Below are 16,341 nucleotides of genomic sequence, written 5' to 3' on the forward strand. Positions count from 1 at the left end.
AATCAGCACAGGAGGCCCCCCAGGCTGTGTGCTTTCTCCACTTCTCCCTATATACCAATGACTGCATCTCAAACGATCCATCTGTTAAAATACTGAAGTTTGCAGATGATACAGTAGTGATTGGTCGACGAATTTGCATACAGACTGGAGGTTGTACAACTTGCCTCATGGTGTAACCAAACAATCTGGAACTGAACACACTCAAAACTGTAGAAATGGTGGTAGACTTTAGGAGAAACCCTCCCATACTACCACTTGTTACAATACTACATAGTATCAACAGTAGAGACCTTCAAATTTCTAGATTCTAGCATATCACAAGATCTAAAATGGACACCTAACATCAAAAACATCATCAAAAAAGCACAACAAAGAATGTTCTTTCTGTGCCAATTCAGAAAGCTCGAACTGCCCAAGGAGCTACTGATAGTTCCATAGAGGAATTATTGAGTCTGTCATCTGCACCTCTATAACTGTCTGGTTTGGTTCTGCAACCCAACAGGACAGACACAAACTTCAGAGAGTAATTAAGACTGCAGAAAAAATAATTACTACCCACCTGCCTCCATCGAGGACCTGTATACTGTATGAGTCAAAGAGGACTGTGAAAATATTTATAAACCCCTCACATCCCAGATATAAACTGTTTCAACTCCTACCCTCAAAACGACGCTATAGAACACTGCACACCAGAACAACTAGATATAAGGAGTTTTTCCCCGAACACCATCACTCTGCTAAACAAATAATTCCCTCAACACTGTCCAACTATTTACAAAGTCTGCACTACTATTACTACTAATCTTCTCATCACTCCTTATCACCCATCCTCTCCTACTTGTGACTATATGACTGTAACTGTCGCTAGCATCCTTATGATTTATATTGAATGTTTCCTAGTATGATTTATTGTACCCTATGACTATTATTGTTGTATCTTATGATTCTTGACTCTTGACGAATGTATCTTTTCTTTTATGTACACTGACAGCATTTGCACCAAGACAAATTCTTTCCTTGTCCAATCACACTTGGACAATAAAGAATTCTATTCTGTTCTATTCTATACAAGCAGAGAAGTTTCCCTTTCAGTTTTAGTTTCACAGCAGCAACCAGCTTTAGTACAAAAGTTGACCTAAGCCATGCCAAGGCTCCTTGCTGTCTTCTTGTTCGCACAGCAAATACTGTTTCAGTTTCCAAACAGCCCCCAACTTTCTCACACACTGGCAAGATGATAGCCAGATGAATACCATGGATGCTGGTAAGCAGAGGCAGTATTTCCGCCACCTTATTTTCCTCCCCAAAAACTAAGTCTGACCACATAGTTTCGTAGCGAAGCACGGGTATCGAGCTAGTATTTTATATAAACCGAGCCTGTTTGATACAGTAGGATGGCAGCATCTCACAAACTTGACAGGTTGAAGGTATATGGACTTCAACTCCCAGAATTCCCCACACAGCATGCTTCTTAGAAAATTCTGGGGTTGAAGTTCACGTCTTCAAGTTGCCAAAGCTAAGAAACAATATAAAATGCTGGTGTACAAACCACAAGATTGAGTTCTAAATTCTCCCATAGCCATGAAAGCTGCCTGAATGATTTTAGACAGACCCTTTCTCTCAGCCCAGCCCAATCCATTCACATAGTTATGGAGAAAGTACAGTAGGAAGCAGGACCCTTAGATATGTTCTCTGCTTTGAGTTTTATTTATTTATTATATATAAAAAACTATGTACGTATGGTTGTACATATATGTGAGTTTTATTTATACATGTTTTGGGCTCAATTGTGATAAGCTGGGGACTACCTGTAAATGAATAGGTTGCAAGATATATTTAGAACTAAGTAGGCATAGGATCTCCCTTTTATTCTATTGTTAATTTTTTTCTTTGAGTGAGTCAATGTTGATTCCTGGAGACTCCTTGGATACATCCCTGCAGTTTCATTTTTCTCCTGAAACTGAAAATAATTAGCACAAGATTCCCCAGCTGTCTAGGACTAAAACTCAGAGGTTCCTGCTTTTTACTTGATACCTTAATCACTAAACCAAACGTTCTCGTTTTATTTATCAGATAGAAATCAAACCAACACTAACAACTGGATATATGTTACTTTACAGCATGTCAAACTCACATCGTCACAGCTGCGTCACATGACATATCGGGACTTTCTCCCCTTTGCTAAACTGGGCATGGGTGTGGCCAGCATGTGATGCATCTGGACCGCGGGCCAGGAGTTTGACAGCCCTGCTTTACAGGATTACAATGAAAAAAACTAATTAAAACTTTTGAAAAAGATCAATAGGGACTCATAGCATGGACATATATTTTATTTAACCTTTTCAGATATTACAGTCATGAAAAGAACATAATTTGAAACTGTATATCTAGAACCACAAATCTTGTTCTTTTTCTAAATATTTTTTAAACCACATAATATATTCTAAGCAAAAATAGCAGAACGATCCTTCTACAAATCATTCTACACAGGTGCAAAACCCAAACTGGCACTTCATTTTATAATTTATGATGAAGAATGTACACTGTACTATAGAGCACCTTCACAATTCTCCACTATAAGGCTAACATGGATATAAGGCAATGCTGACCTCTGTGTTCCTATTTCAAGTTCATTTAAAAGATCTTGGTTATAAATCGTTATTACTGCTTCACAAGAATTGTGTGGATAACAGACAGTACTGCTTTAGTATAGATTTTCAGTAAACATCAAAATGCCTCACTTCCTATAGTCAAAGTTCAACTCACTCGTGTTTATTTCAGGAGTAACTTAAGATACAGTATGCCCTATGTATCATCAGCTGTAAAAATATATTGAATAGGAAAGCAATGAATAAGAAGCTAATAGTGTTCAACATCCAATTAATGTGACTCCATCACAGGTTATATCTTCAGTTACTAAATACATGTATTAAATGTTTCTAGAATAGCTATATACATTACAATTTTTTAATCAACTGCTCTAGTTCTGTAGCAAGATTACACTTTGGCACATTGCTACTTTAGATTTTTCTGAAGTGTAACTATTTTTAAAACATTCCTTCTCAAGCTATTTCACAGTGCAAAAAGAAGACACTCTTTGAATCACCATCTTTGAGATGGTACAAATCTCAATTGGAACAAAAATCTGCCTACTAATTTTAAAATATTTAACCTATCTATACTTAACAGTGCTCACTTTAAAGGCATTCCTTCTTCACTATGGATTAGTAAACCAGTTCATAAGATCAAGCTAGTTTCCCATTTATATTTATTTAGATATTAAATTTATACTTTATCTGTAATTATCATAGAATTTTACACTTGATTTGTATAATACCTATACTTTTCTACTCAACATCTTTAATTAATGCAAGTTAAGTTTCCTTTCAAAATGAGGCATCTCCATATCCAGCAAAATGTCAGTCCAAATGCTCAGACCTCTGACTTCAAAGTTCCCATCCTGGGCCTTGAGCTGTCTTAGCCAAGTCTGGACTGCACTGCCCAGAGGCTCTGACTCCTGGTAAAGGCAACTGATACGGTCCTGCATCTCCTCCCAAGGTACTTCATCTTCTTTTACACCACTAGTTTGCCATTTCCCATGCAGAGGATCATAAATGAGGCAGTTTCCCCAGGATGAAAGGAAACTCAAATAGGAAGCAAGTAATTCAGAGTAATGGGCACAAAGTGAAGCCAAACACTGGGGAGACAAAAAGCGGCAGAAGGACAAGAGACGAGCTGGGTCTCCGAACAGCAACCAAGGGAGGAGCAACTTCTTGGCCTTCTCTTCCCCATCAGGCTCCATCAATGCCACAGCCACAACTCGGTACAGCATGGAACCACAGGGCAAAGAGTCTAACAAGGCAGAGGAAGGTCGACCTTGGTTCCCGTCACCATCTCCGTCACCTTGTAGTTGTGAAACCAGCATCTGAGCCTGTACTCTCACTGGCAGCCCTTTCCATTGTTCAATACCAGCTGTTCCTTTTATAGGAGGTTCCAAGAGAGCAAGAAGTTCAGAGGCAGCTCTGCGTCTTGCCAGTAGACTGATGAAGGGCTCCGCTCCACCAGTTGCTGAGATCAAGAAGCTGCAGAAAAGGCTATGGCGGGTGGTAGAAGACAACGCTGGATTTTCCAGCAGTGCCAAACCTAGAAGCTCTGGGCAGCGCTTCAAGTGACTTAACCTGACTAAACTCTTTTTTTTCAGGTGTTGCTTCAAAGCTTCCCGGAGGGTTGGTTGAGCCCGAAGACGGCTGTGAAGATGCCGAAAAAAGTGTCCCCAATTTAGAGCTCGTGTAAGAGTTGTGGGATCCCAACTTTGTACCATTCGTGAGCGGGAAACTGCCAAAAGGCTAGGCAGCTGCTCAGTTTGTGAGAGCAGCATCTCCATGAGGCAGAGAACAAAATTCCTTGTTACTGTTAAATGGCAACCTCAGGAAAAAAAAAATTCTTTTGCTAAGAGATCACTCCCTAGAAATATTGTTTAGTTTCTAAGATTTGGTTTTCATATAGAACATTTCTGATGGTTGGCCTGTTGCAGTAGGAATAGTTTGCAATTCATTCCATCAATTTCTTCATGTTTTTCCTTCCAATTGTTAGAACTTTTTTCCTTTTGTTTTGAGGGAATTTTCTATAGTTTAACCTTTGATATTTTGTGTGTATATTATCTACTTACCTTCCTACAATAGTTTTATTACCAATATACCTTTTTAAAAGTTACAGTACAATGTTGTTTTATGAAGCAACTTTCTTAACACAAAGATTTTAAGATAAAGAAATTAGTTCTCTATATGTTCATTTTTTTTCTGCTGCAACTGGACGTAGACTGCCTTTAGCCAACTATTTGCTTCTCACCTGAAGAATTAGATCTAAAGCTCTTCCACCTATGCAAAAAATATTTTGACTATTATCTTATATTGTGTCCTGCATTTACTCGTTTGCTTGTAGTCGATGGCATTAAGTTCCCATTTGTAGTATTTGTTGCTGAACCATTTACAACCATATAATCAACCTTGTTTTCCAGTTTGACCAAGCGTTGCAAGATGTCATCTAGAAGAACTGCGATTGTTCTTTTTAGATCAGCTAGAAAGGAAAAAAAGTATATTCAGAAACTGCACAGGCAAAATCTCATGTGGCAAAATAGTTGCTTTCTCACTGTTTTCCTGGATACAACTTTTTCTGTATCTGTTTCATGTAATGGAAAAAAATACAACATATGCAAACTTTTAAAATATACTATTTATGTTCATTTTTCAGTTTTTATTTTTTTTCTTTACTTTTATTAAATAGGTTAAATACATACTATACTCCTTAGAGCACAACACTCTAAATCAGTGGTCATCAACTGGCGGCCCATGGCACACCGATGGGCTGTGAGAAAATTTTGATGGGCCACAGAGAAATCTCAACCACAGAGCACCCCCACAAAGCAATTAATCCAGGCTACACAGAAACACAAGGCTGCTCCGCCCACATGGCCCGCAGGAACTCTCCCTGCCCACTCCTTACCTGGTAAACTTGCCTGCTAAATTGCTATTTTTCCTTTTTCCAACCATCATCTATTCTCCTGTGCCGGGAGATTTAGATTAACTAGGAAGCAGGAAATGGTTGGATTTCTTGCTTTCTAGCTAGTCTTTAGATCTTCGGCTCAGCACAGCCGAACCTCCCTTAGGACTGAAGGTTTGCTTGCAAGCAAATTCAGTGCAGACTCACAGCAAGCAAATTTGAGAGACTGAGCTAGCCGATGGCAGATAGATAGATCACTGAATGATTCTGTGAACAACTCAATCTGCCTGCTTTGCCTGATTTTGGGTAAAAGTTGCTCTTTTTTTTATAAAAAAAATCAATATTTACATGCATGGTGTGTTGTGAGAATTTTGTGAGTTTGCTTGCTAGCAAATTTTATGAGTTTGTTTGCAAGCAAATTTTATGTGACAGACTGAGCTAGCCAATGGCAGATAGATAGATCTCTGAATGAATCTGTAATTCTATGAGCAACTCAATCTGCCTGCCTGCTTTGCCTGATTTTGGGTAAAAGTTGCTCTTTTTTAAATAAAAAAATCAATATTTACATGCATGGTATGTTGTGAGTTAATTTTATGAGTTTGCTTGCAAGCAAATTTTATGTGACAGACGGAACTATGACAATGGCAGATAGATAGATCTCTGAATGAATCTGTGATTCTGTGAGCAACTCAATCTGCCTGTTTTGCCTGATTTTGGGTAAAAGTTGCTCTTTTATAAAAAATTCAATATTTATATAAATATTTATAATATTTACATACAAGCCATGCCCAGACAGTCCCATGACCACCAAGCCACACCCACAAATTAGGCCATACCTACAGAACCGGTTAGTGGTCCCTGGGATCTAAAATTATGAGTTTGTTGGTTCCTGAGGTCCAAAAGGTTGGCGACCCCTGCTCTAAACCAGGGGTCACCAAACTTGGCAACTTTAAGACTTGTGGACTTCAACTCCGAGAATTCCTCAGCCAGCGAGGAATTCTGGGAGTTGAAGTCCACAAGTCCTAAAGTTGCCAAGTTTGGAGACCTCTGCTCTAAACTTTCATTTGTAACAAAAACACTAAATATACCATATAAATTAGAGTTGTCTAATAAACAAGTTACTTATCTAATATACCTCTGTAAACCTTCATAACAATACCCTGAAAAACATTATTCATATGTAATCAATTAAAAAACATCTTATTTGAATTTCTCCCAAATCCTCCATTGTTTCAAAAGTTCTGGAAATTTTACATTTTTACTATTAGACAAAAACTTATTCAATGCAAAATGTTTCTAGACATACCATATCCAATGCCAATATACAAGCTCTTTAATATTAAGGGCAGTCTAATATTTCTTAGAAATGAAAGCTATTATAGTATGTTCAACTTTAGTAGAACATTGAATATGTAGCAAACATTAGTTTCACTTTATAAATAAAAAAATGTCTTATGCTTTTACAATAATATTGTTTTATATATTTTGAAAAACTAAACTGAGGATGAATTTACAGAGATTATGTAGGCTTACCATATCCCGCCATTGCAACTCCATTATCACCATTTATTACATTCTTGTTTTCTTCTGCTAGGGCTCTAACGTATCTTTTACTTAAGTCAAGAATTTGTTCACGCAATTCAGCACTGCTCTGTTGTCTTGGATGCTGAAAGGTGTAGCGCAGTAACATTATGCCCCAGATAAAACCAAAAACTAGCAACAATAAACTCAATTTTTGGGACACATTTTTTCTAGAAAATGCAAAAACCATTTCTGAGCAGGCTAAATATGTCAGTAGAAGGTAGTAAGTGTGAAGTCACTGTATCTTCAAGGTAAGTTGTTTTGCAAAACATCTTCACAGCATGCTTGGTCTTCGGGGGAGACTATTTTGTCTAATTTTTCCATTTGTTTCCTGAAATTTTTTATCAAAAAACTTGTGTCAAAATTGTTTATTTTTATAAACTACAGTATTAATTTGGAATGTGTTATATAATTTAGAGCATTATTATTGAAACCCTGTAAAATGACTGCTGAGAATACAGGCAATATAAGAACAAAAATCTAGTAACTTTCCAAACTATAATTGTATACAATAACAATATAATCATGAATTGGAAATCTATGGTACAAATATCCAGAGATGAACTATTTGGTACCTTTGTGTAAGTTTTAATCTCTCTTCTTCAGCTTTACATCTGTACTATGAAAATAATGTCATTATTATCTGAAAAGATTGCTACAAAAATAGTGATTAAATACTAACTATATCAGAAAAAGCATCAGCAGTAAGATGAAAAACAAGCCATTTCATCAGCCCTGCAAATAAACCATTATCCTTTCTATCTAAACTATATCCTGCTGATAAGTTACAATATGAAATCCTAAGAAATTATGTCTAAATTTATTTGTTAACCTTTTTTTCATTCTCTATGGCAGGGATGTCAAACTCAAGGGTGTTTAAATCTGGCCCACAGGAACAGCCTGGAAATAGCAAAGAACCAACCCGTGCTGCCTCTGAAAGCCAAAATGGGGCATGGGGTGGCCACGCGAGACCCCACCCAGCATCCCATTTTTGGCCTGGACTGTTTCCTGTAGCACTCTGCCAAAAACATAGCATTTGTAACTCTTGTGGTCACATGATCTAAATTTATGTGCTTGGCAGTCCACCTGCATTTATGGCAGCAGTGTGCACATCAATCTTCTCCACTCACCTGTCTCCGCCTCACCTCTGCCCTTTTGGACACCTTTTTCTCTGCCACTATCACCTACCAGGCTTCCCCAACTGACTTTGCCATATTTTTCTTCCTGCTGTGAAGAAGTATGGCTCACCAAGGCAGTTGCAGGTCTTTCACGATGTCTTCCAAGGACTACCAGCTGTCTTACCCAGGTGCACCTCATCAATAGCAGAAAGAAGATGGCAAAAGTCAGCTGGGGTTTGTAGGCTATGCAAGCAGAGTGCAGGGCAGCCAAAAGGGCAGAGATGGGGGGGGGGGGGATGGTCCTTGGGGAGAGTTGAAAAAGAGGTCAGCATGGAATGACAAGAATAAAATGAGGCCCTTTTAACAATTGCAACCAGGAGTATTGGAATTGATGTTGCTAAGCAGAGCTTTGTTAATAGTGAGAGTAAACATCCAGACACTTTAGAATAAGCCCCATTAGGGGGAAAAAACCAGAACTACTTAAGTAGGAATTACATCTAAACAGTATTTTATCTGATAGTTTTCCACTGCAGATAAGTCTGTTAATATGAATAAAGGTTGCATATTGTCAACATATAAAATAAGTACTTTTCAAGAAATTAGGAACACCTACCATTTTATAATCCTGCTGCTTTAGTTGGTGCTGTCCTTAACTAACCAATATTCCAAGACGATTGCATCCATGCTCAGCTCAATATCATTTTGAGTAAACTCAAGGATTATTTATTTAATCCGTTGCATTTACTCAGTCTAATGCAGTTCTTATTTTTCAGAATTAAGAGTAGCACATTTTGCTGGTCAAATGATAACCATTTATGAGAGGGAGAAACACCTGAGGAAAAAGAATTTTAAAAATATGAAAATTTGTTTAGGTTATTACTATTATAAATATAGGCATGAGAAGAAATTTTAAAAGGCATGTTGGCACTTCAAACATACATTTTATGATTCTCTAGACTAACCAGGAAAATGATACTAAAGATGCAAAACATCCAAAATCACATATTCCAAACTGCCCAAACCCCAATTTATACTAGTTTATAAGAAACAATTCTCTCAAAATTCTCGTGTTTTGTTCAACAAGACATAAGTATGAAAAAAATGAGGATTGTATGTAAAGTTCAGATTTACATACATACAGCTATTTAATAGGTGGTCTTTTGATCTTTATGAGACTCTTTCAAAATGCAAATACATTATTAACCTTACAATAGCGTTTATATATTATCAAGTTACTTATTACTGGCCTAATGTTATTTGTATATAATCAAAATTTGCAACTTTGCAACTGATATAATTACACCAACAGAAAGAAACCAATGTTCCCTATTTGTAATCAGATAGAAAATTATTTTAAGATGTAGTAAACACTATTAAATTGAAATAATTTAAAATCTGCCAGCAGGTTAGTCTCCATCTAAGTTTACACGACCCATTGACATCATAAAAATAACATTTAACTTTATAAAATTACATATTTTCAATCAAGTTAAACTTAAGTACTTATACAACATGCTTTTAAAGATGTTACCATGTAAAATTAAATCTACCAGGAGGAAGAGGTATTAAAAAAATGCTTACAATCTATATTTCAAAATCTGCAATATAGATAGACTGGGGAAACTTGCCTGAAGGCACAAGATAATTCAAGGAGCAAGGAAGTGAAATACTAATAATTATTTTAGGAAAGCTATCAAGGAAACAACCTTTATAAGGCATAAAGAACGTGCAAAGTCGCCATTGTACTTAGGAAAACAAAGACTATGGTTGTGTATGTTCACACACATGATCATAGCTTAACCATGATTTATTTAACCCCAGTACATTGGATTGCACATTGAACCAAAAAACTAGACGCACAAATTGAGTTCGCGTCAGACACTAGGTTAGAACTTGGCTTGCTCGTCATGCCAACATACCTCTGTACACGCCCCGAATCGCGCCTTAGAAAAACAGATGTTTTTCACCCAGCGACTCAAACAAATCCATTCGTCGCCTATCAATTTTTTTCTCTCTCCATGGGTTTTACCGCGCAGGAAAAGCTGACAACGGACAGTCACCAAAATCTCGTCCGCCCTTCCGGCATACGATCTCTTTCTCTCCTTCCCCCAGATGTGTTCTCTAAACCCAAGTGCGAGCGATAAGTAACCACCGAACCTCTTACAACCTGCCAGCGGTACCACACAGAGAGCAAGCGTCCCCTCAACCCAGCATAGATTTCTGTCAGCACCTCCTACCTTCGCAGCGCATAGGGAAAACAGCAATTGAATCATATCCAGGCCGCAGTTCCGGCTGCTAGTGGAAAGAGGGTAAAATTACCATGGGCGGGGTGGAGCAAAACAAAGGCAACGTAAGACACACGTTTGAAATGTTAATTTTTGCTCCTAGTTTTAAAACTCCGTTGATTTATTATAGTGCATTATTTTTGCAGTACATTTACTGAATTTACAATGAATTCTAACTTTCTATTTTTTAAATTTTTAGAAAATTTTTATTTATTTTATAAAATCTTTTCAGCGTTTTCTACAGTATATGAACTTTACAAACAAAACACTTCAAAAGAAGGATAAACTGCACAAAGATTATGGTTCTGTTACGTTCACACATATGGTTATCATAGCTCAATCATGATCTACTTAATCCCAATATATTAGATTGCACATTGAACCAAAAATTAAACACATGAATTAAGTGGAGTATGTAGTGACATGTCTGAGATGCTTTAATTCAGATTCTTATATGAAGTGGGGATTGGGTTGATGGTACAAATCTTCCCCTTCCATGATTTTATGATGCCCCTATAAAATATTGGTAGTTTGCAGTTAATTAGATATTTCACCTCACAATAGTCTTTGCATGAGGCAACTGAACCACAAACTAACCACCCATATTTTAGTCTACCCCATTATATAAATCCAGCTTGTGTATTATTAGTTTATGGCATAGTTGTGCAAACCCATAGAACTGAATTGCATAAATTGGTTAACTGGGCCAAAGTGAACTTAACTGATTTTAATTTAGTTTACTTTATTGTCATTGCACCTCGTACAACGAAATCAAACACCATCTTCAGTGCACATCATGACCATGACCATGAAAATAAATACACACACATCTTTCACCCTCCACACATTGAACCGAAAATCCCTGACACCGCACCAACACTGCACTATACAGCAGAATTCAAAAGAGCTACTGCCCTGGGATACAAGCTGTTGTTCAGCCTATTTCTCCTTGCTTTTATTATTCTGTACCATCTGCCAAATGGTAATAGTTTTAAAAAAGGGTTCCCAGGATGAGATGGATCTTTGAGAATGTCTTGAACTTTCTTAAGGCAGTGAGAGCTATAAAGCTCTTCCAAAGCGGGGAGAGGGCAACCAATGATCTTCTGGGCAATGATGTTAACCAACTGGAGAGCTTTCCTATCTGCCACTGTGCAATTGGCAAACCATACAGAGGTGCAGTATGTTAAAATGCTCTCTATGGTGCAGCGGTAGAAAATCAGCAGTTTTTCATTCAGTTGTTGTTTTCTGAGAAGTCTCAAGTAGTATAATCTCTGCTGGGCCCTTTTGACCACTGCTGCAATGTGAGGTCAGGTCCTCTTTTATGGTAGCACCCAGAAATTTAAAACTGGCCACTTGTTCCACTTGGTCTCCATTGATAAGCAAGGGCTGGATGTCTGATCTGTTCTTTCTATAATCCACTATAAGCTCCTTGGTCTTATTGGTGTTGAGGACCAAGTTATTGTCTCCACACCACGAAAGCAACCGGTCCACCTCATCTTGGTAGCGTAGGAAGTTAGCACCCACCCATCTAGAAAAATGAAATATCCTGGGAAATATTAAAAAGGTAGAATATTTCCCCTAAAAAGAGTAGAAACTCAGAAGCAGAAACTCACCTCAGAAACAGAAGCTCACCCCCACCTATGTTAATCAGTGGGCCATTAAGGCCTGGGCCAAAATACTTTACATAACAAAGATCTCCAGTTAAAGCTATAGCAATTGCTCAAAAGCCCTTTCAGTGCATCATCATTCAGCAAGGCTTAACCAAGCCTGGAACTCAGGACAGCCTACAGAGTTGCCCCTGCATGGCCTCATGGGAGTCTGACAACCAATCAGAATACAAGCTCCAATTCAAATCCCAACAAAGGTTATAAAACCCAGGCACTCTCAGCATATCAGTCCTTCCTTCTCTTTTCCTTCACCTTGGAGCATGTGATCATCCTTCTTTGGAGCTTCAAGCCATGTGGTCCTCCTGTCCACCATTAAACCTTCCAAACAGCCTCCATGTTTCCAGTGTCTTTTCCCCCACTTGGAACTGAATCCAGAAGGATATTTCTTCCAACAGTAGGCAGACTCATCCCCACGCCCCCCGGAGATGAGTCCCACCACTGTTGTATCATCTGCAAATTTAGCAATAGTATTACTAGCGTGAGTGAGAATGCAGTCATGCACATAAAGAGTATAGAGTAAGGGACTCAGCACACAACCTTGTGGTGTACCAGTGTTAAGAATAAGGGCTGAAGAGGTATGATTACCTAATCTGACCCTCTATGAGTGGCCAGATAGAAAATCCATAATCCAAAGGCGGATTGAATTAGAAAGTCCAAGGTCCAGAAGTTTAGACACTAGTCTATGTGGAGGAATTTGTCAGAATATATTCATAAACTGGAATAAAACTTGGTAACAAGATCAGCCAATGCACGTAGCAACTAAATCAGCCAATGAGGATAGTTTGGAAACTGAAATTACCGTGTTTCTCACAAAATAAGGCCAGGCCCCCCTTTTTTTTGACCCCCGAAAAAACGGCTAGGCCATCTTTTCGGGGGTGACTTAATTACCCACCCTTGCATCCTTGAGCGGGCAGGCATTGACAGCTTGGATGTTGACCTCGGCGTTGGTGGGGCACTTCGTATCGGGAGACCTTCCGCCACTGTTGCTTTCCCTTCTTCCCGTGCTGCCGCGACGTTTAGAGCAACGCCGTGATGTTTGGCGCAGCCATGTGCAGCCAGCCAGGGCTCCTCCCTGCAACCGGAGCCCGGCGGAGACACTTGGCTTCAGGCGCTCCTGTCGCCACCTTCCCTTCGCCTTTGAAGGCAAAGCCAATTCTTTTAAAAACGACGCCCTACTACCGGTACGACAAAGACTCCCCTGCCCGAGAGGGCAGCCCAACCCCACGTGGGGAGGCGAATCTCCCGGGGCTGCAGCATAGGATCGGCCCACCCCAGGAGAAGCACCCATCCGCCATCCCTGCCTGACACCGGGCAGAGCGCGAAGAGCTTCGCCTGGGCCGCCCAGCGCAGCTGACAGGCGGGCCCTCCTGCCTGACGGAAGAGCCAAGGCAGCGAGCGCCTCCCCGCTGGACCCTCTGCTCATCCCACCAGGGCTGTGCGGGCTGGGCAGAGCCGGGAAAGTGAGCTGTGGGTACGCGCCCACTGCCAAGCGAAAGAGCCGACCCTGCCCGAGCTTGGCTTCCTTCCCAAGTCCCTCCAGCCCGAACCCGAAGGGGCCACCGGGAGAGGCCGCCCGAGGCAGTGATAGCACCCACCCATCCATGGACAGGGAGGCAAGGCAACGGCCTGCGCCATGTCCTCCTCCGAGCTGAGCCCTGCCAAATAGCGCCTCTGCCCGATGCCTGTGCCGCTGCAGCGTTTGGAGCTGCCGGTGCGTTTAGAGATGCATGAGGATGGGGACGGGCTGGGAGAGGGGTGGAAAGGACGGGCGGCTTTGGGCTCTCTCTGCCGGATCCACCAGCCAGGGAAGCAGCGCTGCTGTCGCCTTGCCTCCCTGTCCATGGATGGGTGGGCACTATCACTGCCTCGGGCAGCCTCTCCCGGTGGCCCCTTTGGGTTTGGGCTGGAGGGACTTGGGAAGGAAGCCAAGCTTGGGTTGGCCCGGCTTTTTCGCTTGGCAGGTGGGCACGCACCTGCGGCTCACTTTCCCGGCTCTCCCAGCCTGCACAGTTCTGGCGCGGCCCTGGTGGGATGAGCGGAGGGTCTGGCGGGGAGGCGCTTGCTGCCTTGGCGAGAGCTCCACCGCTGGGCAGGAGGGCCCACCTGTCAGCTGCTCTGGGCGCCCCAGGTGAAGCTCTTCGCGCTCTGCCCGGCGCCAGGCAGGGATGGCGGATGGGTGCTTCTCCCGGGGTGGGCCGATCCTGCGCTGCGGCCCTGGGAGATTCGCCTCCCCACGTGGGGTTGGGCTGCCCTCTCGGGCAGGGGAGTCTTTGTTGTACTGGTAGTAGGGCGTCGCTTTTTAAAAGAATTGGCTTTGCCTTCGAAGGCGAAGGGAAGATGGCGACAGGAGTGCCTGAAGCGAGTGTCTCTGCCGGGCTCCGGTTGCAGGGTGGAGCCCTGGCTGGCCGTGTGTGGCTGCGCCAAACACCGCGGCATTGCTTTAAACGCCGTGGCAGCATGGGGAGAAGGCAAAGCAATGGTGGCGGAAGGTCTCCCGATATGAAGTGCCCCACCAACGCCGAAGTCAACGCAGGCAGCACCATATCCAGGTATGCAACAAAAGTACTTCCTAACAGCAAGGCCCTCCCACCACTCCTCCCCATTTCGCATGTTTAATATAGGCTTTAATTTGGGGGGAGGGGCTTAATTTGATTTTATGCCTATAAAGCATGCTGGGACTTCCTATTGGGGGAGGCCGTATTGTTGGAGAAACACGGTAGAAGTAGCCTAGGCTGAAAACTGAAACTAGAAGTAGCCTAGGTGTGGTTCTATGTTAAGCTCTGCAACTCTGCAGCTATGTTGAAGCTCTAAGTCTGTCTATTGAAGATGAAACTAGCTTGCTTGCTGAAGGCTGGAGTTCTGCTCTGAACTTGCAACATGCTCCATGTTGGAGAAATCTACAACTGGTTTGTAAAATCTACTTGTGTTTGTAAAGATGTTAAATGAAGCATCAGCCATCTGTGTTTATTTTTCTGGTGCTTAATTATCGCTGCATAACTCTCAATAGAATTGTGTTAAACGCAGAACTAAAATCTACAGAAAGGATCCTCACATAGCCCCCCCCCCGCTGTTCTAGATGAGTCAGAGCAGTGTGAAGAGTGATGGCTATAGTGTCCTCTGTAGATCTATTTTTTCTGTATGCAAATGTATGCAGAAGACCAGAAATGATGTGCTGGCAGACCAATTTCTCAAAGCACTTTATGATGATAGGAGTGAATGCCACTGGTCTGTAATCATTGAGGTTATTGATAGGGAACCTCTTTGGCAGCAGAACAATGGTGGAAGTCTTCAAACAAGATGGAATAGTGGACTGGGATAAAGACCAATTGAAGATCCTGGTAAAGACTCCATCCAACTGATCAGCACAGTCTTTAAGCACTCGGGCCAGAGATACTGTCAGGACCGGCAGCCTTTCTAGGGTCCACAGTCCTCAGAATGCTCCTCACCTCCTGCTCCTCCACAATGAGGTGGGGGCTACAATTGGCTGGTGGTTGTATTTTATCTGTCTCTGATGTCTCCAAAGTGAGCAAAGAAATGATTCAGTTCTTCTGCCGATGAAGCATCTCACTCAGCAGGGATGATATTGGTCGGTTGATGGTTTGTAATTTGTTGAATCCCTCGCCACACCTGTCTCATGTTATTGCTATAAAAATTATCCTCAATCTTCCTCTTATAATCAATCTTGGCCTTCCAAATACCTTTCTTCAGGTTTAACATCAAAAGGGGTCTTGATAAATAAATAAATTATATTAATAAAATATAATTTTTTGATTTTAGATTCACTAAGACAGAACATCAACATTAGTAGTGAGATAGGTGAAGGTATCCTCTTCTGAAATAAGTTAATAACTCTTTAGCCATGGTGCCCAGAAGTTACTATGGCTGTGTGAAGATCTGAATTAAGATCAAGGCTACGAACAACAACCCACACTATCCTTGTTGGCCTAGTTTATATGCCATAGTGTTCTGATGCATAATCTTGGTAATAAGATTTCTCAGCAGCGACAGGTAATCCTCAACTTATGACCAGACGTTGAGCCCAACATTTCTGTTGTTAAGTGAGACATTTGTTAAGTATGTTTTACCCTATTTTTTACTTTTCTTGGCACAGTTGTTAAGTGAATCACTGTAGTTGATGTTAGTAACCAGTTGTTAAGTGAATCTGGCTTCCCCATTGATATGACCTTCAGGCAC

General features: G+C 41.0%; 2 protein-coding genes across 4 annotated transcripts; both read right to left on the reverse strand.

Annotated features, from left to right (window-relative positions):
• Positions 1-1,681: 1,681 nt before the first annotated feature.
• On the reverse strand, positions 1,682-4,381 carry FANCF (FA complementation group F). Its single transcript, XM_026677986.2, has one exon. It carries the CDS (start codon positions 4,379-4,381, stop codon positions 3,362-3,364), a length of 1,020 nt encoding a protein of 339 aa, XP_026533771.1. The 3' UTR covers positions 1,682-3,361.
• On the reverse strand, positions 2,312-10,525 carry CCDC126 (coiled-coil domain containing 126). 3 transcript variants are annotated; one of them, XM_026677988.2, is made up of 4 exons: positions 10,433-10,525; positions 8,809-9,027; positions 7,030-7,408; positions 2,312-5,073 (listed from the first exon to the last, which is right to left on the reverse strand). In XM_026677988.2, the coding sequence occupies exons 3-4, from the start codon at positions 7,265-7,267 to the stop codon at positions 4,898-4,900; spliced, it is 414 nt and encodes a 137-aa protein (XP_026533773.1). In that variant the 5' UTR covers positions 7,268-7,408; positions 8,809-9,027; positions 10,433-10,525; the 3' UTR covers positions 2,312-4,897. The 3 variants fall into 3 exon arrangements, with proteins under 3 accessions (XP_026533773.1, XP_087803209.1, XP_026533772.1); XM_087947083.1 differs by having other exon boundaries at positions 10,353-10,441; XM_026677987.2 differs by having other exon boundaries at positions 10,115-10,436.
• Positions 10,526-16,341: the final 5,816 nt, after the last annotated feature.

Source organism: Notechis scutatus, chromosome Z (genome assembly GCF_049901735.1).
Source record: "Notechis scutatus isolate UNSWTSFEM ecotype Mainland chromosome Z, rNotScu1.2, whole genome shotgun sequence".
NCBI classification, from domain to species: Eukaryota; Metazoa; Chordata; class Lepidosauria; order Squamata; family Elapidae; genus Notechis; species Notechis scutatus.